General features: G+C 39.6%; 1 protein-coding gene across 19 annotated transcripts in view; it reads left to right on the top strand.

Annotated features, from left to right (window-relative positions):
• LOC142072579 (uncharacterized) overlaps positions 1 to 26,033 on the top strand; it is a 265,356-nt gene that overhangs the window by 189,872 nt on the left and 49,451 nt on the right. For 18 of the 19 annotated variants that reach the window (XR_012669065.1, XR_012669066.1, XR_012669067.1 and 15 more), the window contains 2 exons: positions 12,065 to 12,229; positions 15,851 to 15,965. Coding sequence is in view for 1 of the 19 variants with exons in the window: in XM_075129859.1 (XP_074985960.1) it covers positions 12,209 to 12,229; positions 15,851 to 15,965 (136 nt within the window). In the remaining 18 variants the exon portion in view is untranslated. Of the gene's footprint in view, positions 1 to 12,064; positions 12,238 to 15,850; positions 15,966 to 26,033 lie in introns of all 19 variants that reach the window. The other variant, XR_012669061.1, reaches the window with a different exon arrangement.

Consider the following 26,033-nt stretch of genomic DNA (forward strand, 5'->3'; position numbering starts at 1 on the left):
AGATCATCAGCTGGTGTAAATTGGTATAGCTCTATTGAAACCATTGGAGCTTCGCTGATTTACAGCAGCTGAGCATCTGGGGACTGTAGGGTTCTATTATTGAGCTTTAGTGGATAATTAAGTATGAGGAGATGGTGCACCATATAAGGTTTTTCTTCGTAGTAGAAAAACAGGATATTGTTGAATTTTTAATAAGAAGTCATTCTTGGTGTGCAAATTCCATTATTTAGTGTGAGAATGTGTAAAGCATGAGTGAATCAATCTCATGGTCTTTATTTTAAATGGTGTTAGTTATCAAAGCATTTTCTGTAGTTCACTGCATGCTTTAAATAAGCAGGAATTGTAAAGGTATTATATGTTATGGAAGGGTTAAGAAGTGAAAGCTAAAGAGCCTGAAGTGTCATTGTTTTAGTACCAGCAGTGTTATGTCTCTTCTGCAGTGCATAAAGAAAAAAAGAAATGCTGACAAGAAAAAAATATAACACTTTAAAAACTTTCCCAAGTCTTAGGAATGTACTTTTACATTTGTGCCAGTTACAGTAATTAGTAAACTTGTTCTTAATAGTGTTGTTAAAATGTATTTTTTCACACTTTCTCTGACTTTGACACTGCTGCTTTTGAAACTTCATTTTGCACTTTGTTCCATTGTTCTTTAATCTGCTGCACTTTGCATTTAGTATCACTGAAATTTCGTACTTACTATGTCAATAACATCTGGCAAAATTGCCACCTATTAAGAGTAAGTGTTCTTTTTTCTCCTGTGAGAAATGTGATGGTGTATTATATTGGTTTCCCTTGAGAGGCTAAGGAGACAATTTTAAAGCAGATAAATGCATTAAAGAAATAACCTGAACTACAAGAGAAGGTTAACGAAAGTCAGAAACTTTTTTTTAACCTTTTTTTTCTTTGTTATAAGCATTTGGGGAGTGACAAAATAGTTCAGTTATGCAATCTTCTGCACATTTGGATGTATGCTGCCTTTCACCATGCTGCTGCAGGATATGTTGTGTTCTCATAGGCTTTTATCTGCATCAATATTTTTTCTGCCCGTGTTGGATAGGTGTCAGCTCAATGATGAGTTGCATCCCGCGTGCTTGTAAGTTGTATGCTGTCAGATGGTTATAAAAACATGAATAGAAAAGGAGTACTTGTGGCACCTTAGAGACTAACCAATTTATTTGAGCATAAGCTTTCGTGAGCTACAGCTCACGGTTGGCAACGTTGTTTCTGGCCACGTGTAGGGGTGCAAAGGGGATACATGATCCCTCCGTTTGTGTTTCAGTTCAGTGATCAAGCACAATTCTGTTTCTTATGCTCCAGGTTACTGCTGATGGCAGAACTATGCTCCCCAGAGGAGACTGGATGGTTTGTGAGTGGATTCATGACACAAAGTCCTTGTGCCCTGCCCAGCAGAGCTGTAAAAGTCTGATAGTCTCCCCCAGAACATCAGGCAGTATCATGCCTGCCTCAGGTGTAGTGCCTCTAAGGACTAGAGTGAGGCAATCTCTTCCCACACGTCTTGAGGCTGTGCCTTAAAGGCATGGTCTAGATTTTAACGCATGTAACATTTCCTCTAAATATAAAAAATAAGTGTTACCTGCAGTCCATATATCCAAGTTCCCTAAAAAACTAAAGAAGATATTTTGATTTACAAAACATCCATGTAGGAGTCTCTTCTCCCTTTGCTTTGGGGGTATAGTCTGGTCCGTGTAAGTGTCAAAATGAGGCTGAACTGCCAGGTCTGTTGCATGGAGCTGAAGGGTAAGATGTGGAAAACCTTCGTAGGGGAATTCTGCAATGTTCTTCACACTGTGAGGCTGATTTTCATATCGCCACATTTCATAGCCGCGAGGGAATGTGAGCTGGAAACTGTTTGTTGGAGGGGGTTTAGCACCTGACTCGGAGACCAAAAAGTCAGTGGGAATCTTTCAGTTGATTTCAGTGGGCTTGGATCAGGTTTGTGGTGAGCAGATATGTGAATTGTATGGACTGACCTCAAAACCTTGAGGGATAGGAATATAATGAGCTGAGACATAGTTGTGTGGGATTCTGGCACCCTTCTGGATTAGGGAAAAGAATTTTGTCTCTTCATACCCCCATGTCCGTTCCCTGCTCTGCAAACTCTGTTAGGTCTAGCTTTGCACAGGGGATGTAAATTTCCTTCCCAGCGACATGCACAACTCTAATTTCACAACGAGAGTTATGCATGCGTTGCATCCAGGAGAAAACAGACTGGCTCTGAACTCTGCAGAATGTATCTGTCCCCATGGAAAGCAACATAACAACTAGCCTACAAGAAACTGATTTTTTTTTCTTTTTAATTGGCACATTGGACTATAACAGTTGGCCTAAACTGCGCCTACTGTTACCAGGTAAATCGATGTATTACAGCTTCCAACTCCTTCTACATATGTGTGTGAAACTCCAGTATATAAATGGCTTGATCCAGTGCTTTTGAGTTCAACAGGAATTTTGCTTGAGTAAGGAATGTAGGATTGGGCCCAAATGACTATATAAGAGTGTGCCAAGTACTCCTTTATATGAAAGTATTGCTGAATATATCCGATCTGCTGAAATATTGTAATATTGAAACAATATTTCAGTTTTGCTATTTGGCTTCAGTACAAACCACTTCTTGTTTTTCGCAATTTACACAGAATATTTATAAGGGAATTTACTTCATTATAAACATACCCAGATGATGTGAAAGTGCCTAAACTTTGAATGTCTGTCTTAGAAGACATAGAAACAGCAGAAGAAACAGCAGCACATTTTAACATTGTCACGGTTTTCTTTCTTCTACATATACAATTAAGGCTCAAATATTTGCATCTGAATTGATCCTGAATTATAATCTGAAGTTTACATACCACTGATTACAGATAATGAGGCAGTGAAGAACAACAATTGTATGTCTTCTCCCATATTTCTCCTTTTTTAAAATGTCCCCCTCTTCATTCTTTATTGGTTACAACTTAACATACTTTCCCTGACATGAATACATTTGTTTCCTATAAAATTGCTCCTTTGACAGTATTAATTTTAACATAATTTTAAAGCACAAAGGATTATTCTGAACGATACACAGATAAGGACCTAATGAGCACAAACATCAATCAAACAGCTCATGTGTTGTCCTGTGTCATCCAACTGGATAATGTAGGCCTTGTAGTTAGCCTTCTTTGTATTACTGAAGTCGCTTCTAATTTCTTAATTTAGAAAAGATGTCTCACTGATTTCTATTGAAAATCGAGAATTTACATCAGTGGTTTCTAAACTCTTTCCAGCCAGGAGCTCAGTAGGGAGCTGTAGCCTGTTGCACAAAAAGAACCAGCCTCCAACAACAATTTTTCAGTACAAGGCAAATTATGGTATCTTATATAGGACCTGATTGTCCAGCCCTTACTCCCCTTGACTTCCATGGGACCACTCATAGCACACAATACTACTCAGCTTGGGTGAGGGTATAACAATGTGGCCCAACTAGGGGAAACTGCTTTTGGATGATTACTGTTGTCTGTCTTCTTCTTTTCCAAGCTATCCATGTCCCGTTGTCTCTCTCCCTTTTTCTTTTGTTTTGGGTCTCTCTGAGCCTCTCTGTTTTTCTCGTAAGGTGTTTTTTTTTGTTTTGTTTTGGTTTTTTTCAGATTCAAGTTAGTGCCTGGAAAGTCAAACTGTAAACCTCTTGCTTTGAAGCCTTTTATCCGTGATGCAGACCATAGCCATAGAATCATAGAATATCAGGGTTGGAAGGGACCTCAGGAGGTCATCTAGTCCAACCCCCTGCTCAAAGCAGGACCAATCCCCACCTAAATCATCCCAGCCAAGGCTTTGTCAAGCCTGACCTTAAAAACTTCAAAGAAAGGAGATTCCACCACCTCCCTAGGTAATGCATTCCAGTGCTTCACCATCCTCCTAGTGAAAAAGTTTTTCCTAATATCCAACCTAAACCTCCCCCACTGCAACTTGAGACCATTGTTCCTCATTCTGTCACCTGCTACCACTGAGAACAGTCTAGATCCATACTCTTTGGAACCCCTTTTCAGGTAGTTGAAAGCAGCTATCAAATTCCCCATCATTCTTCTCTTCTGCAGACTAAACAATCCCAGTTCCCTCAGCCTCTCCTCATAAGTCACATGTTCCAGTCCCCTAATAATTTTTGTTGCCCTCCTCTGGACGCTTTCCAATTTTTCCACATCCTTTTTCTAGTGTGGGGCCCAATACTGGACACAGTTCTCCAGATGAGGCCTCACCAATGTCGAATAGAGGGGAACGATCACGTCCTTCGATCTGCTGGCAATGCCTCTACTTATACATCCCAAAATGCCATTGGCTTTCTTGGGAACAAGGGCAAACTGTTGACTCATATCCAGCTTCTCGTCCACTGTAACCCCAAGGTCCTTTTTGCAGAACTGCTGCCTAGCCGCTCAGTCCCTAATCTGTAGAAGTGCATGCAATTCTTCCGTCCTAAGTGCAGGACTCTGCACTTGTCTTTGTTGAACCTCATCAGATTTATTTTGGCCCAATCCTCTAATTGGTGTAGGGCCCTCTGTATCCTATCCCTACCCTCCAGTGTATCTACCACTCCTCCCAGTTTAGTGTCATCTGCAAACTTGCTAAGGGTGCAATCCACGCCATCCTCCAGATCATTAGTGAAGATATTGCACAAAACTGGCCCCAGAACCGACCCTTGGGGCACTCCACTTGATACCGGCTGCCAATTAGACATCGAGCCATTGATCACTACCCGTTGACCTTGACAATCTAGCCAGCTTTCTATCCACCTTATAGTCCATTCATCCAGCCCATACTTCTTTAACTTGCTGGCAAGAATACTGTGGCATGACTTGCCCTTGGTGAATCCATGCTGACTATTCCTGATCACTTTACTCTCCTCTAAGTGCTTCAGAATTGATTCCTTGAGGACCTGCTCCATGATTTTTCCAGGGACTGAGGTGAGGCTGACTGGCCTGTAGTTTCCCAGATCCTCCTTCCTCCCTTTTTTAAAGATGGGCACTACATTAGCCTTTTTCCAGTCATGCGGGACCTCCCCCGATCGCCATGAGTTTTCAAAGATAATGGCCAATGGCTCTGCAATCACATCCGCCAACTCCTTTAGCACTCTTGGATGAAGCGCATCCGGCCCCATGGTCTTGTGCTCATCCAGTTTTTCTAAATAGTCTGGAACCACTTCTTTCTCCACGGTGGGCTGGTCACCTCCTCCCCATGCTGTGCTGCCCAGTGCAGTAGTCTGGGAGCTGACCTTGTTCGTGAAGACAGAGGCAAAAAAATTATTGAGTACATTAGCTTTTTCCACATCCTCTGTCACTAGGTTGCCTCCCTCATTCAGTAAGGGGCCCACACTTTCCTTGACTTTCTTCTTGTTGCTAACATACCTGAAGAAAACTTTCTTGTTACTCTTAACATCTCTTGCTAGCTGCAACTCCAAGTGTGATTTGGCCTTCCTGATTTCACTCCTGAATGCCCGAGCAATATTTTTATACTCCTCCCTGGTCATTTGTCCAATCTTTCATTTTTTGTGAGCTTCTTTTTTGTGTTTCAGATCAGCAAGGATTTCACTGTTAAGCCAAGCTGGCTGCCTGCCATATTTACTGTTCTTTCTACACATTGGGATGGTTTGTCCCTGTAACCTCAATAAGGATTCTTTAAAATACAGCCAGCTCTCCTGGACTCCTTTCCACCTCATGTTATTCTCCCAGGGGATCCTGCCCATCAGTTCCCTGAGGGAGTCAAAGTCTGCTTTTCTGAAGTCCAGGGTCCGTATTCTGCTGCTCTCCTTTCTTCCCTGTGTCAGGATCCTGAACTTGACCATCTCATAGAATCATAGAATATCAGGGTTGGAAGGGACCTCAGGAGGTCATCTAGTCCAACCCCCTGCTCAAAGCAGGACCAATGCCCAATTAAATCATCCCAGCCAGGGCTTAGTCAAGCCTGACCTTAAAAACATCTAAGGGAGGAGATTCTACCACCTCCCTAGGTAACAAATTCCAGTGTTTCACCAGCCTCCGAGTGAAAAAGTTTTTCCTAATATCCAACCTAAACCTCCCCCACTGCAACTTGAGACCATTACTCCTTGTTCTGTCCTCTTCTACCACTGAGAATAGTTTAGAACCATCCTCTTTGGAACCACTTCTCAGGTAGTTGAAAGCAGCTATCAAATCCCCCCTCATTCTTCTCTTCTGCAGACTAAACAATCTCAGTTCCCTCAGCCTCTCCTCATAAGTCATGTGTTCCAGACCCCTAATCATTTTTGTTGCCCTTCGCTGGACTCTCTCCAATTTATCCACATCCTTCTTGTAGTGTGGGACCCAAAACTGAACACAGTACTCCAAATGAGGCCTCACCAATGTCGAATAGAGGGGAACGATCACGTCCCTCGATCTGCTGGCTATGCTCCTACTTATACATCCCAAAATGCCATTGGTCTTCTTGGCAACAAGGGCACACTGTTGACTCATATCCAGCTTCTCGTCCACTGTCACCCGTAGGTCCTTTTCCGCAGAACTGCTGCCTAGCCATTCGGTCCCTAGTCTGTAGCGGTGCATTGGATTCTTCCGTCCTAAGTGCTGGACTCTGCACTTGCCCTTGTTGAACCTCATCAGATTTCTTTTGGCCCAAACCTCTAATTTGTCCAGGTCCCTTCTTATCCTGAACTCAACCATCTCATGGTCACTGCCTCCCAGGTTCCCATCCACTTTTGCTTCCCCTACTAATAGTTTGTGAGCAGCAGGTCAAGAAGAGCTCTGCACCTGGTTGGTTCCTCCAGCACTTGCACCAGGAAATTGTCCCCTACACTTTCCAAAAACTTCCTGGATTGTCTGTGCACCATTCATGAAGTGTGGGGGAGTCCGGGCCCTGCACCTCCTTCTTGGGATTCACCGTGACTCTCAGCCAGCCAGTAAAATGGAAGGTTTATTGGATAATAGCAGCACAGTCTAAAACAAAGCTTATGGGTACAACCAGGACCCCTCAGTCAAGTCCTTCTGGGGGGCAGGGAGCTTAGACCCCAGCCTTGGGTTTCCCTGTGTTCCACCACACAGCCCGAAACTGAAACTTTCTGCAGCCCCTCCTCCCCCGGGCTCCGTCCCCCTTCCGGGACAGGAGGCCACCCGATTTCCCTGCTCTCCAACCCTCTAGCTATCACCTTGCACGGGGGAAGGGCCCAGGCCATCAGCCGCCAGGAAACAGGGCGCTTGCTACTCTCTGCGTCCAGACCCCTGCACACACCTGCCCTCCAGGGCTCCGCAATGACCATACACCCCCATCCCACCACCCAGACACTCAAGAACTGCTCAGGAGAAACCGAGGCACCCCCACAGTACTCAGAGAAAACATCAAGAACAGTCTCACTTTGTCACACACCACTGTATTGCTCTCCCAGCAGATATCAGGGTGATTGAAGTCTCCCATGAGAACGAGGGCCTGCGATCTAGTAACTTCCGTTAGTTGCCGGAAGAAAGCCTCGTCCACCTCATCCCCCTGGTCCAGTGGTCTATTGCAGAGTCCCACCATGACATCACCCTTGTTGCTCACACTTCTAAACTTAATCCAGAGACTCTCAGGTTTTTCTGCAGTTTCATACTGGAGCTCTGAGCAGTCATACTGCTCTCTTACATACGGTGCAACTCCCCCACCTTTTCTGCCCTGCTGGTCCTTCCTGAACAGTTTATATCCATCCATGACAGTACTCCAGTCATGTGAGTTATCCCACCAAGTCTCTGTTATTCCAATCACATCATAATTCCTTGACTATGCCAGGATTTCCAGTTCTCCCTGCTTGTTTCCCAGCCTTCTTGCATTTGTGTATAGGCACTTGAGATAACTTGCTGTTTGTCTTGCTTTCTTAGTATGAGGCAGGAGCCCTCCCCTCTTGTGCTCTCCTGCTCGTCTTCCTCCCGGTATCCCACTTACCCACTTACCTCAGGGCTTTGGTCTCCTTCCCCTGGTGAACCTAGTTTAAAGCCCTCCTCACTAGGTTAGCCAGCCTGCTTACGAAGATGCTCTTCCCTCTCTTCGTTAGGTGGAGCCCATCTCTGCCTAGCGCTCCTCCTTCTTGGAACACCATCCCATGGTCAAAGAATCCAAAGCCTTCTCTCCGACACCACCTGCGTAGCCATTCGTTGACTTCCACGATTTGACGGTCTCTACCCAGACCTTTTCCTTCCACGGGGAGGATGGACGAGAACACCACTTGTGCCTCAAACTCCTTATATCCTTCTTCCCAGAGCCATGTAGTCTGCAGTGATCCTCTCAAGGTCATTCTTGGCAGTATCATTGGTGCCCACATGGAGAAGCAGGAAGGGGTAGCGATCCGAGGGCTTGATGAGTCTCGGCAGTCTCTCCGTCACATCGTGAATCCTAGCTCCTGGCAAGCAGCGGACTTCTTGGTTTTCCCGGTCGGGGCGGCAGATAGATGACTTAGTCCCCCTGAGGAGAGAGTCCCCGACCACCACCACCCACCTCCTTCTCTTGGGAGCGATGGTCGTGGAACCCCCATCCCTAGGACAGTGCATCTCATGCCTTCCAATTGGCAGAGTCTCCTTCTATAACCTTCTCTCAGATGTATCATCTAGTCCACTCTCCGCCTTAGTACCTGTGGAAAGAATATGAAAATGGTTGCTTACCTGTATCTGTGTTGCTGGTACATGGACACTCCCCTTTCTTCTTCTGGAGGTCACATGCTGCCAAATTTCTTCACCGTCCTTCTGTCCCCACTGTGCAGCCTGCTCTGAATCTTCAGAACGTTGTGCCTGTAGAAGCATATCCTGACATCTGTCCAGGAAATCTTCAGTTTCTCTTATGCAACGCAGGGTCGATACCTGTTGCTCCAGACCTTCTCTTCCAATATGGAGACCAGCTTCCACTTTGTACAGACAAAGTCGCTTCTGTCCTGCGGAAGAAAGACAAACGTGGCACATTCAGTGCAGGTCACAACAGCTGAACACTCCCCATCCATATTACCTTCCTTCTACGAGCTTCCTCGGGAGTTGTAGTAACTACTCAGAGAAGCCGGCAAGATGTAAGCCTCAGTGGGCTCTCCCCAGGCAAACTCCCAGGCAAACTCCCTCTGTTAGCCTCTCTCTTTGCTGTTTGCGCTCAGCTGGTTCGCAGCTGACTGCCTTTTTATAACAGTCAGGCCCACTCAAGGCTCACCTGGAACAAAGCACTCCCAATTCACACTTTTCAAACAATCAATCAAGCACACGGTCAAACTGTCCCCACAACAGACACTCAGATACTCACCAACACAGCCCCCCTAATGCAGCACTTAGTGTACCTCCTCTCAGACAGATCGCAGGCAAACTCCCTCTGTTAGCCTCTCTGCTGTTTGCCACTCTCGTAGAGTATTTAAAAAAGCATCAGATTATAGGCAGAGAATACTCGGAGGGATTACCATCCCTGCTTATCTAAGTGAGTAGAGGGAAATATGGAGCAGAGAAGGAAGAGGGGAACATAAGAATGGCCATATTGGGTCAGACCAAAGGTTCATCTAGGCCAATATCCTGTCTTCCCACAGTGTCCAATGCCAGGTGCTTCAGAGGGAATGAACCAAACAGATAATCATCAAGTGATCCATCTCCTGTCACCCATTCCCAGCTTCTGGCAAACAGAGGCTTGGGACACCATCCCTGCCTATCCTGGCTAGTAGCCATTGATGGATACTCCATGAACTTATCTAGTTCTTTTTTGAACCCTGTTATAGTCTTGGCCTTCACAACATCCTCTGGCAAAGAGTTCCACAGGTTGACTGTCTGTTGTGTGAGGAAATACTTCCTTTTGTTTGTTTTTAAACCTGCTGCCTATTAATTTCATTTGGTGACCCCTAGTTCTTGTGTTTATGAGAGGGAGTTAACAGGACTTCCTTATTTACTTTCTCCATGCCAGTCATGATTTTATAGACCTCTATCATATCCCCCCTTAGTCATCTCTTTTCCAAGCTGAAAAGTCCCAGTCTTATTAAGCTCTCCTCATATGGAAGCTGCTCCATACTGCTAGTCATTTTTTTGCCCTTTTCCTATAACTTTTCCAATTCCAGTATATCTTTTTTTTTTTAGATGAGGTGACCACATCTTCCCACAGTATTCAAGATAGGGGCGTACCATGGATTTATATAGAGGCAATATGATATTTTCTATCTTATTATCTCTCTCTTTCTTAATGATTCCCAATAATCTGTTCTCTTTTTTGATTTGCTGCTGCACATTGAGTGGAGGTTTTCAGAGAACTATCCCCAGTGACTCCAAGATCTTTCTTGAGTGGTAACAACTAACTTAGATCTCATCATTTTATATGTGTAGTTGGGATTATGTTTTCCAATGTGCATTATTTTGAATTTATCAACATTGAATTTCATCTGCCATTTTGTTGCCCAGTCACCCAGTTTTGAGAGATCCTTTTGTAGCTCTTTGCAATCTGCCTGGGACTTAACTATCTTGAGTAGTTTTGTATCATCTGCAAATTTTGCCTCCTCACTGTTTACCCCTTTTTCCAGATAATTTATGAATATGTTGAATAGGCATGGTTCCAGTATGGACCCCTAGGGGACACCACTATTTACCTCTCTCCATTCTGAAAACTGACCATTTATTCCTCCTCTTTGTTTCCTTCAGTTACCAATCCATGAGAGGACCTTCCCTCTTATCCCATGACAGCTTACTTTGCTTAAGAGCCTTTGGTGAGGGACCTTGTCAAAGGCTTTCTGAAAATCTAAGTACACTATATCCACTGGATCCCCCTTCTCCACATGCTTGTTGACCCCCTCCAAGAATTCTAGTAGATTGGTGAGGCATGATTTCCCTTTAGAATAACCATGTAGATTTTTCCGGACACGATTTTCTTTTACAAAAACAGAAAGGCGAATGGGGCTTCTCACAGGGGCAGGCATCTTCCCACAAAGATTTGATTGGAGCCATGAGGGGTAGATTCAAATGATCAGAGAACCAGATGCAGTTTCATGTGTTTAGTGTTATCACTAATCAGCCCCATTTGAAAAATTGCATATAAATCTGTCACAACCTTTTCTCCAATAAACTTGATAGCAAAACAATTTTCAAAGTTTAATACAAAAAAATTAAGATCTCTTAAAATTGTCCCAATTCAATAAACATTTTGCAAACATGAAAACAGGCATGTTTCAACTAAAAAGGATTTTGTTGTGAATATGCTGGCTTCTCCCATTTTGTGGATTACGGAGGACACATGTAGCTTCTGCTTTGACCCTGGTAGGCAGCTAAACCATGCAGTTATTATCCAGTTTCTATCATCACACATCTTTGCTATTAACCTTTAGGTTTAAATGTTAAAATAGAACTCTTATTTAATCAATTAAAAAATAGCAATAATTACTGGAGTGATAATGGAAACAGAATGTTGACAAACAAAAATTCTAAGTACCTCAACATCTAATGGTGCTATTAAATATTAAAACACCAAGAATGATTTTTTTTTAAAAAAAAAGCATAGAAATAAATCACAGACAAATGTGCCTATGCTAAAACTTAATAGAACTAACAAACAATAAAAGCAAAACTGAAACCTGCCTACGTACCTGCTTCAGCAAACAGCTAAGCACATGCTTAATTTTAAACACATAAGTGATCTCTTCCCTATTCTTCAGAGGCTTGATCCTCCATATTTCCAAGCACTCTAGCCCAAATCCTCCAATGCATGTAAAAGCATATTTAATATTAGGTATGGGAGTAGTTCCATTAAAGACAATGCCTAATGTTAAGCATGTGCTGAAATGTTTTACAGTATCAGGTAAGTCAGCTCAGCACCTTGCAGCATCAAGCCCCTGATCATTTAAATCACACGCATAAGTCTCATAGGCCCTGATATGCTTATATTTTATTGAAGCCAATCAGTACTATTTTTAATTGAGATCTTCATTGGTCACAATGAACTGTTTAGCTGTCTTACATCTAGTGAATGGCCATGTAGAATGTTTAAGCAACTCTGGCTTTGCCTCAATCCCTTGATTTCGCTAGTCATTTATTACCGGTCCTCTAAAGCCTTATTTAATTATACTTTTTTTTCCTTTCAGTGACCTCAATAGACCCTAATAGGAAGCTCAAATAATACAGTATATGTATAAGAGCATTTCAGCCAGGGAGGAAGAAGAGAACCTGACTACCAAACCAGAAGGGAAAACTGCTACACACCAGCCTGGTTATTAGACACAGAGAAGATGTCTTTGCCATCCCTCATGGTAAGCAGGTGGGCAGATAGAATATATGATCATTAATTTTCCTTGTATCTTATCAATAATTAATACTTCTCACGTATATTCTCTCCTGTGTAGGGTGTTATACCCTGGTCATCATTGTAGTTTCTGAGCACTTGTGCATTAAGCCATGTAACTACACATCCCTCAGTGTTTGTTCTAGCATCCTGTCCTCAGAGAAGTGTGAGCAGTGAAGTGTCTTGTTTTGGGATTTTTTTAATAGTAGTGTGTCTATATATACATGTTGCTTTATGTTTGTTAGAGAAAACAAGGTCAAAGAAACATAGCTCCTACATCCCTGTTTTTCAACATACTTTGCATGTGCTATGTAGAATGCATGTATGACACCATGAACACTTAGAGCACTATGTACAATACTTCTTAGATGTTTAGTTTGACATATTTATTTTAATGTTACTCTACACTAATAATGGGCTAGACTGTTTCATGTGTGGCAACCCATGTGCCACCCTTCAGGCAGCTGTAAATCTGGCTGAAAATGCCCAACAGACAATTCCCTTGGTGTAGGGAAACTCTCCGCTGGGCATTACTCAGCTACATCTGGGTCTACACCTCTGACTCCATCCCAGCTGTGGGAAAGGGGCAGGGAGGGGGCACAGCAAAGCTCTGCTACACTATACCTATCCACCCCGGCACAGGGTACATTAAGGACCCATGCTAATGTTGTAATTTAGAGCAGCCTGGCAACAGCTCTAAGTGGTGTCAGGGCCAGTGCTGGTCTTTAGAATCAGGACAACCAAACAGGCTCTCTGGTGCCTCATTCTCACCCTTCTGGGCCAAACTGAGCTCTGGCACAGGAGAGAATCTAACTTCGGTGATTTTTTTTTTTAATGATGGACTGGCCCTTATTCCAGCACATGCTACTTACAGATGCAGTGCAGAGTAGGATACATTCCATTCGGCTGCAAGTGGCTGAACTCCTTTGATTTCTTGTTTCATATCAGATTAAGTGACTGGAAACCATTTGATATTCCTTTTCAGTTTTCAGAAGAAACTGGTTTATGGTTAAATCTTGTCCATATTAGAAAGATCCTTATATACGCTAATGCACATACTGCTTTTAGGTGTGATTATCTCCAATCTCAAATCTGAGATATAGTTAGTTCTGGTCACTTGGATAGGTGACATCCTAGGAAAATGCAGGAAGTAGAGATTTTGGTGACTGAATAGGTGGTACTCTTCCCTTTCTGTAGGGGGCGCTTGTTACTGAAGCATTGACACTAAGTAGGGACAGTATGACATTGGATATACCATCTTTTGAATGAGACATAAAACCAAGGTCCTGACTCCTTGTGGTAACTGAAAGAGCACAGGGCATTGAAGTATTGCCTGAGTAAATTCTGGTTAATTAGGGTAACTGCATTCAGCGTACTTAGAACATTCCTTTTGCAGCTTCATTTGGAGAATTTATTCTTTGTGAAATCTCTTCTGCATTCTGTCTTGTTTCAGACTGGCTGTCGTATTCTGCTGCAGAGGTAGCTGCATTTCAGTGGTGGGGTGAATAACATCTGTGTATATAATTTGGAATGCACTGTGGGATCCTAAATAAATGTAATATTTTTACATAAACAGTGTTGTTTGTTGTTGTTTTTTTTTTAAATAGATCAGTATCTTATATGCATCTGTATGTTAACATCACCTGGTTAGGTGCTACTCCCAGGGCAAACCACAGGCTGAGAGCAGTGAAATCAATGGGAGTTTGGCACCTAGGCACTTTTGAGAAGCCCACTAGGCACGTGTCTGCATCTTTAGGTGCCTGAATACCTTTAAAATTGTGGCCCTTAGTTCTATGGTACATAGAGCTCCACTCTTCTGGTGGTCCTGACTACACACACGCAGCCCAACAGCCAAATGCTATTTCAGGTTGCCACCTGCAGCCCTATCTGACATCTGTTGCCACAGGCCACTGCAGATGTTGAATTCCTGAGCTTTCTTACCTTGCTGCCTCCTCTTTAGCTATACTTCTAGACTTCCTGAACAACTCAGAGAGATCACCTAAGGACATAGAACCTCATAAATCAAGGGCTTTCAGGCAGACAGGCGCAAGATGAGGTAAGGGGCCTCTCCCAGGTACTAAGCATGGGATGGAACCAGGCATAGAAACTGGATGAAACCACATGTATATGAGATTTGGGTCCAAACTGGAATCCTGGATCCAAGTCACCCCTGAATTTTGGGAAAGCTGGGATCTGGATCTGAACTTGGTGACTTATTCAGTGGGCCCGAATTGGAAACCCAAATTTGTGAAAAGTCTGGATTTGAAAAAGAACTCAATACTCTAGCAATATAGTCTTCAAGTAGATGTCCATGAAGTCGAGATCTGGCTCTGTCTAAGTATCTGGATATGGGCCAGATTTTCTTTTTAAAATAATCTTAAATTTCTTTGTCATGAAAACCTCTTATATATTTTCAGACCTTTCTTTCAAAACAGCTGGTCTAATTACCAAAGCAGAATAAAAGTAGAAATTACATTAAACTATGTATTTGTCAGAAATTATATAGCTTTCTATACTATTTACAGGTCACCAGTGATATAGAATAATAATACTTACCTCACGTGGTTGTCATAAGGCTTAATTCATTAATGTGTTTAAAGCACTTTGACAGCTTTGGATGAAAAGTGTTGCAGAAGTTCAAAGTATTATTAAAAGAATGAATGAGATTAATGTTCCTAATGTTTTTTTTCTCACTGTAGATTTTGCCTAAAATCAAAATCAAAGTCATAGGTTTTTTTATTTTAAAACTTTTTCTGTAGCTGATCTTTATTGTAAATAACTCTCTCTTTCTCTGTGGTCTGTCTGTCTCTCTTCGCGTATTTCTTGATGGATACTCAGTTTTAGTGATTTAAGTTATTACTGCATGATATGGGCTCTTTAATAAGAAGGGTTCAGAGATGCTGAAACTTGCCTCATGAAGTAAATCTCCCCTCCAGTAAGAACCAAGTCAAGCTATACTTTCCAGTCAGAAAAGTAGTTTTCTGTAACAGCTTTTTTCATAACATTAGTACAATGTTTAATAACCTCTTCTGCAGAGAAATCCTGTCTCTGCAGAGAAATGTGTTGTTCTAAGAGCCTCAGAGATATAGATATAAAAGCTTTAGATCATTACTTGAAATCTCGCATTTTTAGATGCAGGATTTTTTTTAATTACAATAATTTGTACTGCTTTTTAGAACCTGTTAACATCCATGCTGTAAAGGTGTGGGTAGGACTGTAAAAGTGAAAAAATATGTGCAATTTTCCTGGGTTATAATAAAACTCAGTAGAAGATTATTCTTTAAAAAAATGAAATCTTGGGACAGTTTCAAGGGCCTTGAGTAACATGCATCACTCGTAACAAAGATGGGAAAAAATCCCCTCAAAATATATGTGAAAGTGTGTTTTAGGCTACAACAATGAATGCTCTAAAATCAATGCTGTCACTGTGTCAGTACTTTAAAATGACATGGTGATTTTCTAGTTTTAAAATACATCCAGGGGGAGCTAGGGAGTAACAATTTTGCTTTCTCTAATGGTGTATAAGGGAATATGAATACAGAGAAGAGTAACATAAATGACTAATATTTGTTTTGTTTTTTTTTTATAGGAACTTTTGATCAGAAACTGGTCAGACATTCCCAGAGTGGTTAAGAGCCTGTCAAGGTCACTGCCAAGGACAAGAGAGTCAATTAGTATGCAGATCAGAGGCAAGGAGTTCAAAGGTATTGTTCCAATTCAATCACATTAGCCAGGCCAGTAATGAACAAACGGCATGACCTTAATCATGGAGCCTGAACCACTCATTGAAGGAAAGTATGTCTGTGTGTGTATTTGGAGGGGAGGGGGGCGCTGGAAGGAGGGGTTAGAGTGACAGGAACATTTTTTTTAAAGAGACAGTATGAACAATTGGCTTAATTAGCCACCAATATTAAAAAACTTATTTCATAGGCCCCTTATTTTTAAAGTACAAGATTGCTTTTATTTTGGGTTATAATGAAACAGACTTAAATGGACAGTGGGTGAGAATATTTAATAAAATGCTCAGGCATTCACCGATATGCTAAAGGCTTGCAGGAAGAAGTGGATAACCTATGTAAAACACCAAACTAAATTTTGTAATTGCAGTGTCTCCTTCTTTAATTTCCTTAAAGTCTTGAAGTAAAGAAATTTCTGGGTCCTCCCCAGTGTTACAGAATGTTATACTCCTTGCAATCCATACACACAGGAATTTGTAGTTATGTCATCAATACATTAGAAAGAATGAGTGATTTATATATAACAGAAAATAATGTTTTAATATGTTAAGTCTGGCAAACAGAGCTATATACAATAATATTTTAAGTGTTTTAGATATCACAGTTGCCAAGTTATTTCCCAGATTTCTTAGTATAGCAATCTGCATGTGTGATTGTATTATCTATCTATCTATCTATCTAGTCACACATATTATGCGCGTTAGATTCACTGTATTATCTACATATGAAATATGTTCTGTCTTTTTGCTCTCTTCTGTTTATATTTATATGTAACACACAGAAAAGAGCAAAAAAAAAAAAAGACAGAACATATTTCATATGTAGATAATACAATGTGTGCATGTTTGTATATAATATGTATGTGTTGGTAGTGGCTCCATATCTAGTGTTGCACTGAAATTTCTACTCAAAGTAGGATTAATTTATCCTTTTTTCTATACTAATAATTGAATTTAGTCAGTGTAATTCTTCAAAGGACAACTGCATTTTCTATATTTATACACATATACATATAGATTTCCAAATGCATACATATTTCCTGCATATGGAAAGGAACCACTTTGCACATAATTCAGCATTAATCATTGAAAATTTGAATGACACTTAAAATATGCTCATTTGCTTCTAAAATGGTTTATCTTGCAAGTATTGTTTCTTGTTAGTATGTAGTAACTTATAAGTTTCCACTATCTCTCTGGGTAACATTTGCTCAACAATTACTTCTGCTGGAGTAGATTTCCAAGGGAAGCTGCAGGCTTCATTGGGGAAGCTGTTTGCAGAAATCTCTTCATTTCTCTATAAATGAATCATGAGAGGCAACTAAGATTTTAGGAATCAAGATTTTGTTTTTTTCTTTTTTATTGGGGAGGTAGTTCCATTTTAGTGAGATATGGTGAAGATGCCTAACAGAAAATAAACTATTCTAGGCTATGATGCACCCTCGGGGTTCGTGAATGTTGGGGGGAGGAACAGTGATTATACAATGCAATAACATATTGAGACACTCTTTCAGTTTTACACTTGGTATCAAGTAAATACAGGATATCTCACCCATGAAGGGTGATTATCTTTCATGAAGGGAGGAAATGAGTTATTAAGGTCTTTCTCAGGAGCAAAACAAGGATAAGAATCTTTATTAGTATAAGAAACAATTTGTTTTTTCCCTACAGAAATATACTTCCTTTTTAGCAATTTTTTTCTTATTGTCTGTATCTCAAAAAGAAACCCATATCAGTTTCAGCTGATACTTCCCAGTACACTGCTTGAGAATATTGCTATAAAACATGTGCTCATTGCCATTTTTATCTAGATCACAATTAATAATATTTTTAGACATGAAATGTCTATCCACTCCTATAAAAACACTTGTAAAGTATTTGATATTTTATTTGAGGATATTAAAAGATTGTTTAAAAATAAACATGTACCACTGGAGCTGAATTTTCACACGATTATTCAGATCATCAATAGGTCTCCTTTGATCATATTATTATGATGCTTCTGCAGGATCTCATTCTAAGACAGGCATATTTTCTCTCTCCCCCCCCCCCCACTAAACAAGGTCATGGATTTTTTTTTTAAATGAGGACTAGAAGTTCCAAGTACAAGATTAAGTAAGTTCTAACAGTGTTATAAAAGTAAGTGCTTTTTTCTATAATAAAAGGTGTTTAAAAGGTTCGCTACAGCTTTAAACAGAATTACAATTTACTTCTTTCAAGTGTCCAGGCCATAAATTCTTCTCAATTCCCTCTCTCTCTCCTTGTCGGAATTAATGAGATCAGATTTGATCAGGGCAGTGATGTGTTCAGAGCCAAATCACACAACAGCGCGCGTGCGGTAATGGAATTTGCATCTAATGCATACATAAATCAAACATCTTTCTGGACATTTTCATATGCATAATGTCATTTCATCCAGTTCTCTCTGTGCAGAGGGGGAGATTTTTCTCTCTGAGAGAATGACTTTCTTTAATGCTTTCATTTTATTTTCGCTGACTACAATCCCCGAGAATGCGCTCGGTCGGAGAATCTTTCGGGGCGCGGTTGACAGTTCCTTTTCCAAGAGGGGTCCTTCACATTTATCATGCCTCTTCCTCGGGGGCTTTGTTATGCAAATGTGGCTGAAATTGATAATTCCAAAGTGCTTCATTTCGGTTCCTTGGCGGTTGGAGATGGTAGATAAAAAGAAACTGACAAGACACACTGATTGCCCTCAATGCTTGTAACTCTCTTGCTAACAAGGCTCGATATTGTTAAAAATTCCTATTGTTATCAGGGTGGCAGTTCCATTATGCAGGCCTTGCAAATTTCTGATTTGAATATTAACCCTTTAATCACCCTTCTCCCCTCCCCCCAACTTAAAATCAATTGCCATCATCAGATGGCTTAAGGACACAAAACATTACATTATTTCTCTATTATGGTTGAACATCTGTGGTACATTTTAAAAACTCCATTAATTATTTTTCAATGTAAGCTGGAACATTTTATATCTAGATGTAAAAAAAAAAAAAAAAGGAGCAGGGAGAGAGGAGAGGAGGGTATGTGCCCTAACACAACAACTCTGGCGAGGACAGACTGAACTGCATTGTTTCAAGATTTTTTTGTGGGGGGTGGGGGGGAGGCGGTGAGGGTGGGAAGGAGATGGAGGAGAATATTTACATGGACATTTCTGATTATAGAAATCAAAAATAATAGTTCCTGGAGAGTGGAGAAGTTTCATTAGTTTCAACTTGTGTTTACTTGAACTTTATGTTCTGTCTGAGGTAGGCCTCTTGGAGGGGATAGCGGGTCTTCATATTCCATAGTATAGTTGATTTTTACTGTTGGCTGCAGGTATACCTTTTTTTTCTGGCTACCCAGCAACAGATGTAAGGAAATCTCCTTTAATCTGACAGGTAGGTGACCAAAAAGTCCATAGAGCAAAAGGAAACTGTAAATGATGAGGGTTTTGTGGTGTATGAGGGTTTTGTTTTTGTTTTTTTCCTTTTTAGACCAGTCTGTAACTTCACTTGTGTAATTAAGTGCTGTTTATCTAGGCAGATGACACTAGGTGATTTGACAGTGCAGTAGAGGGAAATGTATATTCTAGGGGCATGATCCAGCACCTGTTGAAGTCAATGGGAGCTTTGCCAATGGCTTATAATGGGCGCTAGATCAGGCCTTGGAGATGGTGCTCTCCTGCACAATGACAAGTTAAATGTATGTTATAGATCATACGCAAGTTACATTTACACTGAAAAAAGAAAAGGTGCTTGATAACTGTTTTTTTACTCATCGATTTAATGAAAATGTGGCTTCTGGAATTCCACACATCCTTTTAACACTTGCTGAGATGTGCCCAAAGAAGGTGAATTTCTCGCAACCAACCACATGCCTTCAGGCTTGTATTACAATTAAAGATTAATTTTGGTTTGTCATCTTTCTTGAGAGACCTGACATGGTTCCAGTTAAAGTAAAGCGTAATATGACAAGGTAAGTACTCTAGATGCTGGGGTGCGTGGGGGAGAGGGAGGGTTTCCTTTGTAAAATGACGATAATTCATTGCTAACATCAGGCAACTGCAACAATATAATATCTCTGTACAATTTCCAAGAAGATGCATCTCAACCAGCTCATGTCAAAGGAACATCAAAGTTTTCCACACTCTTAGTTCTGAAGTCTTGCAGAGCTGTGTCTGCCAAATTATAGTAAATAAAAAAGATACTTGCACAAGAGTAACCTCTTTTATATTGGAGCAAGGATCTCTCTTCCTCCCCCCCCCCCCCGTTAAAAAAATCTTTCCCGTTATTGCAGTAACTCTTGGGAAGCTCATACCTTTGGGTTTTCTTTCATTTATAGGTATGATGGCAGATTAAACCTATGTCAGGAAACAGTGATAATGCCCACTGTAGAGTCTTGTGAGTTACAATAGATAAGTTTTCCATGCCAGTGGTTTTTTTTGAGTTATTTGAAAACACCCTTTTAATTTTTAATGTGTTTGTATCCTCATTCTTTTACCAAAACTGATACCTTCCCACCCATTAATTCAGAAACAGATATAACTAAAACTGGTTGATATAAACTCAGAATTCGAATCTGTCTATTAGAGTAACCCGCGTGAGTGCTTTTCCCCTATTGATTTACATAATTCTGTCAAGAACTGTTATTTATATTAAATGGTATTAATATCACTATTTGTTCTATGGTTGTATAATCACCAATACTATCTAAACTTCGCAATAATGACTACATTAGCCAGCAGTAGTCAAATAGTACTAATCAGTCAATATGTATTAATAACCATAAATGTAATTAACTTATCCTGTCTTCCATAAAGAATCAACTATACCTCTGATGGTTTAAAAAGATTTCCCATACTTTCCCAGAATCAAAGAGAGTGCTTATCTTTTGGAATGAGAGATTTAAAGATTTGTATATATGTTCTGAATTGATTTCTTATTTTCAGTTGTGTTTAGCATTGACTCTGTTGTAATCTGAATATGTAATGCTATCTGTAGCCTCTATGAGACAGAAGAGCAATTAAAAGTGGGTTTCTCTTGCATTGTTTGATTTTTTTCGTGGGCTCATTTTGACAGTGAAGAATTTTATGTATTATTGTAATAAGAAAACTTGTCAGCGAATTTGTGACCGTGGAATTAGAGATACAGCTAAGCTGATATATATGTAATGGCTTCATTATGCATAAGAGGAGGTACTCTTTACTTTGCAGCCCAAAATACACAAAGCGCCCATTAGAATGAAGAGGCCTGTGATGTCTCATGTGCAGTGTATAAAGGTACATGAATGTCCTTGCTTGTTGGCATTTAATTTACCAGTTGCCTCTGTAGTGGAGCCTTGGCAGATTCAGCTTGAATCTGAAAGACAGGCTGTCATACTGAGAGTCTGCTGCCTACTGCTGAAATTGAGAGGCTTGGCAGATATGCAAACAGTAACTGGGTTTGAGTTGTTTTGATTACAAGTTAAACAGAAAGTCATTGGCAGGGCCAATGTAAATCTGCTGAGGTTTTTTGGCAAAATCTGTGGAGGTATTTCTATAGTTTCTGCAGAATTCTGTAGCACCTTGATTTCACATCAAAGAATGTCCACCTTTGAACCTGATCTGTGTATAAATGTGTCAGGAATGTAAGTGAACAGGTTTAAATTGCTCAGAGCTTCCAGATTCAGAAATATGAAACATATTAACAACACACTATACGGCACCATGCTTTGTGCAGTTATTAAATTGTGGAGTCTAGCATTTCATTCACCTTCATGTGTGTTTACAGATGTAAAAATGTAATGTGAGTTATAATCATTTGGAATAAGAATGAAAAATATATTTTAATACAGGTATCCAGAAAAAGCCATTGGGCCAGATCCTGAACTTGGTTACATGAGAGTAAATTCAGAGTAACTTTATGAATATGCTTTTTTATTGAGGTAAGCAAGGTACACTTTTACTGAAGTCCTCAGGATATACACTGGGATAACTGAGATCAGAATTTGAACCATGAAGCATCCCTTAACTTTTCAATAATTTTGCCTGAAACTTCTTGCTGTCTGACCATCTTATCCTGATAAAATTCTAATGCTCACCCTAAATTTATTTCCTATAACATTCAGTTGACTCTGTGCCTGATCTTCTATGCTGATTTGATAAAAGTAACCCAAACTGACATTATGTGAGCAAAAAAGGAGTCTGTACACTTTAATTACATTCCCTTTTTCAGCTCACTCTCTGTTTAATTCTGAGTTAGTGTTTTGAACACTACTATATCCCTCACTGAGTTTGCCTTGCAATTTTAAGGCAAAACCATGTTAATTTTGGAGGGAGGAAAGAGAATACATATAATTGTTGCTCCCATTGTTTCTGGCTGGCTGGCTGTAGACAGATTTCTGCAAGGCTGGCTTTACATAGTAACAATACATTGATTTACAGAGGCAAGAATACTTCCATGATTGGAAGGTCTAAGACCCCTTTATTTGAAAGCTGAGAAACTGCAAGATGTGACAAAGTTCTTGGAAAGAGCCCAAATGTATGGAATCTGCAGCTCTCTCTCTTTTTTTAACCCACTTATATCTGGGGCTACTTCTGCTTCTTAAAGATGGCTTTGAAGGAGAAACAAACCAAATTCAGACAGAACATTATATAGTTCATACTAAATTTTTTTAAAGTCTCACTTGAACAAAGTTAATTAGTGTATTATCGGTGTGTTTTAAATTCACTTTCTTTCCAGATCTGGTCAACTGGAAAAGGATTTAAAATAAAATAGAGTTGTTTTACTTGGAAGTTATTTCACTGTTTCTCTCACATATTGTGTGTCTTTTTTATTCTTGTCCCAGTGGAATATAAGAGTTTATGTTAATAGATCATGTCAAACCTATGGTAATATGGGAAATAATAGCATTTGAAGGTACAGGTTCATTTGTAGGTACAGTTTGAAAGATGCACTTGCTCTGTCTACAGCCAGCCAGCCCGAAACAATGGGAGTGACAATTATATGTATTCTCTTTCCTCCCTCCAAAATTAACATGGTTTTGCCTTAAAATTGCAAGGCAATCTCAGTGAGGGATATAGTAGTATTTAAAACACTAACTCAGAACTAACAGGGCGAGCTGTACAAGCGAATGTAATTAAAATGTACAGATTCCTTTTCTGATCAAATAATGTAAGTTTGGGTTATTTTTATCAAATCAGCATAGAAAAATAGATCTAGGAATCTTCTAACAGGATCTTTTATTCCCCCCACTTCCATGCTGCAGACCAATGTTGTATTTTAGAGAATGCTAACAAATATCAAATCTCTCTGAAAGTGATATACTTTACTACTGTTCTTTCTTATAATACAAACATTACAGTGCAGCTCTGATACTATTTTTCAAAATATGCAGTATTTTGATATATGAACAACAGGAGAATATGGATTTTAGCTAGAATACCATAAGTGCTTAAAAGTTATTTCTGAGCTGATTTAACATGGAAAATCTCCAGGTAGATTAATTTTATGGGCAGCTTTTATAGGTGTAACATTTCAAGATGAGAAAGCCGTGCTTCTGAAATTTCGTTTCGGCAGATTTCATTGGCACTTCCATATCCATCTTTTATTACCTTAAAGTTGAAATTTAATCTCTTTTTTTTTCTGATTTTTACTTAATTTCTGGTTGAAATGGCTGGAACTGTATTTTTGTGCTCAGATTCTCTTGCCTCTATTGCTGTTCATCATTTACATCGCAAATACAAAAAAAAAAAAATCAGGATAAAAAGTATAGGTACTTAAATTAAATAGCTGTGCTTTTAAGAAATTACAAGGCCACTCATGTCTATTATTTTTACTGGACCAGGTGGTTTAAAGCAAGGTTAAATAAATATTCCTCGAAAACATCTTTCCAAAAGGCTGCCTGAATTCATGAAAGGAAGGAAAGTCTGTGCTTAACCCTCTCATGCCGTTGTAACACATACGTCTGAAGCGGCAGTCTTTGTACAGGCATAACTCCCAATAGAAACATGTTTTTATAAATATAAATAAATATGTATTCAGAGCATGCCCCAGAATGGTCTCTAGTCCAGTGGTCTACACTGCTCTATAGCAAGAGTAGTGTGTATGCTATATTGTGGACTAGGTAAAAAGGAACACGTTTAGCCAAGTTTCTGTATTACTCTTAATATGGATTCATAACACACATCACAGAAGATGTGTGTTGTGAATGCCTATGAATAATAGTATGCACTTGTGTATTATGCACTTTTCTGTATTTCTGAAACATACTCCGGAATACATAGCAACTTCTTATGAAAAGTGGCTTTTATACATGTGTTGAGGCTGCTTTTTAAATTTCAGTACCTCAGTCATTTGTTGGTTTGGGGGTTTTTTTGTTCTCCTTTGACTCTACCCACTGCCACTCTTGTAAGCTATTATGGACTGATGGCCTACAAAATTACTTTAAAAAAATAAAGATGTTTTAACATTCCAGCAGTAAAAGTGGGGGGGAAATAAGGATTTGAAATCCGTATACGTACGTGTCTGTGTGTGTAATTCACAGACTCCTTCAGACAGTGATTTTAATTTTTATGGCTGAGTTATATACCTTTAAAATTGTTCTCAATAATATAAATGCTGAGAAACTCTTAACTGTTGTGGTGCCTGTGGTAATAAAGAAATGCACTGGGAGAGAATGACAGGGGTACAAAACACTAAAGAATGATGATTTCCTTACTAGCAATAAGATTGCATAAATTAGGTGTACATAAGTTCCCAGTGATTTATAGCACTTGAAACTTGCAAAAAAAAAAAAAAAAAAAGATTATATGTGATGTTGTGTTGGAAAATAGCAAACGCTGGTGGTTATTCATAGAATGGATAAAAGAACAATGATCTAAATATGGATTGTAACAGCTGTTCTTTGTAAGGATCTTTGTACACCATTTATATAAATTATTTTCTAAAATATTTCCTTGAAGACATACTTAATCATGCAAACCTGCATATCCTATTTGTTAATTTTTTAATAAAAAAGAATTCATTCTTCCCCCCACCCACCTCCTTCCCTCCCTACTGTTAGCCTATTAGTAGAAGTGGCATCATATCGATTGGATGCTTAATAACTATATTCTCCTACTTGCTCAAATATTTAACTGTTTGTATGGCAACTAGTGTAAAGATGTCTAAGTAAGGTAAATCTAAAATGGGAGAATAAAGAAATGGATTGTCTATGGCAACAAGAAGTAATTATTTTTCCTCAAAGGATCAGATGCATATAGTTGTTTGAAAAACAATCTAAACAACATTTTGTTCACCATTGATTTTAAAAGCATTAAAATTAGTTTGTATGCAGTTATATTCATTAATCTTCTATGTAGGCTGGTAGGATGAATAGTTAAGAAGCAATAAAACATTCTGTAGTAAAATATACTTTGTCAGTTGTCAGAAGAAATAAAATACATATATTTGGAATGTTTGCTTCCTGTAGAATATGATATTGGCCATGTTAATTACAAACCTAATAAAGCAATTTTATTTGTGCATCTTAAGCAGCTTATAGCGGTAGATGACTAATGCAACTGTTATGGAATGTACTGTGTTGGGGAGTTGAGTGTTCATACAAATGAGAAATAAGAGTTGGCAACATATACCCCTACAGTCCCTACGTTTTAGAGCTAAATCCTCTCTTAGAAACTAGTATTCCAGTATTGCCTTGTTGTAATTTTTAACCTCAGCAAAAAAGAATGGAAGTGTTTTTTCTGTTACATGCAATTTTCTTTCCTGCTCCTTTTGATTCCTCAAGTCAATATCTCCATTCATACCTAAACCAATTCATCTAATTTCACTGAAGTACTTAAGTTTATTTTTGTAAAAAAATAAATAAATAAATAAAAATTGAGAACACTACACTGACTAGAGCCCAAGGAAAAGAAACTTTTTTGGTTCTTATGTGTAAGAGCACAAGCTTTTGTTTTGTATTAGAAGAACGGAAAGAGCTGTGTGTGTGTGTGTGTGTGTGTGTACACGTGCGCATGTGCAAAACAACATGCCATCAGAGAGAATAATGCATATCA

The sequence above is a fragment of the Caretta caretta genome, chromosome 6, assembly GCF_965140235.1.
Source record: "Caretta caretta isolate rCarCar2 chromosome 6, rCarCar1.hap1, whole genome shotgun sequence".
NCBI lineage: Eukaryota > Metazoa > Chordata > Testudines > Cheloniidae > Caretta > Caretta caretta.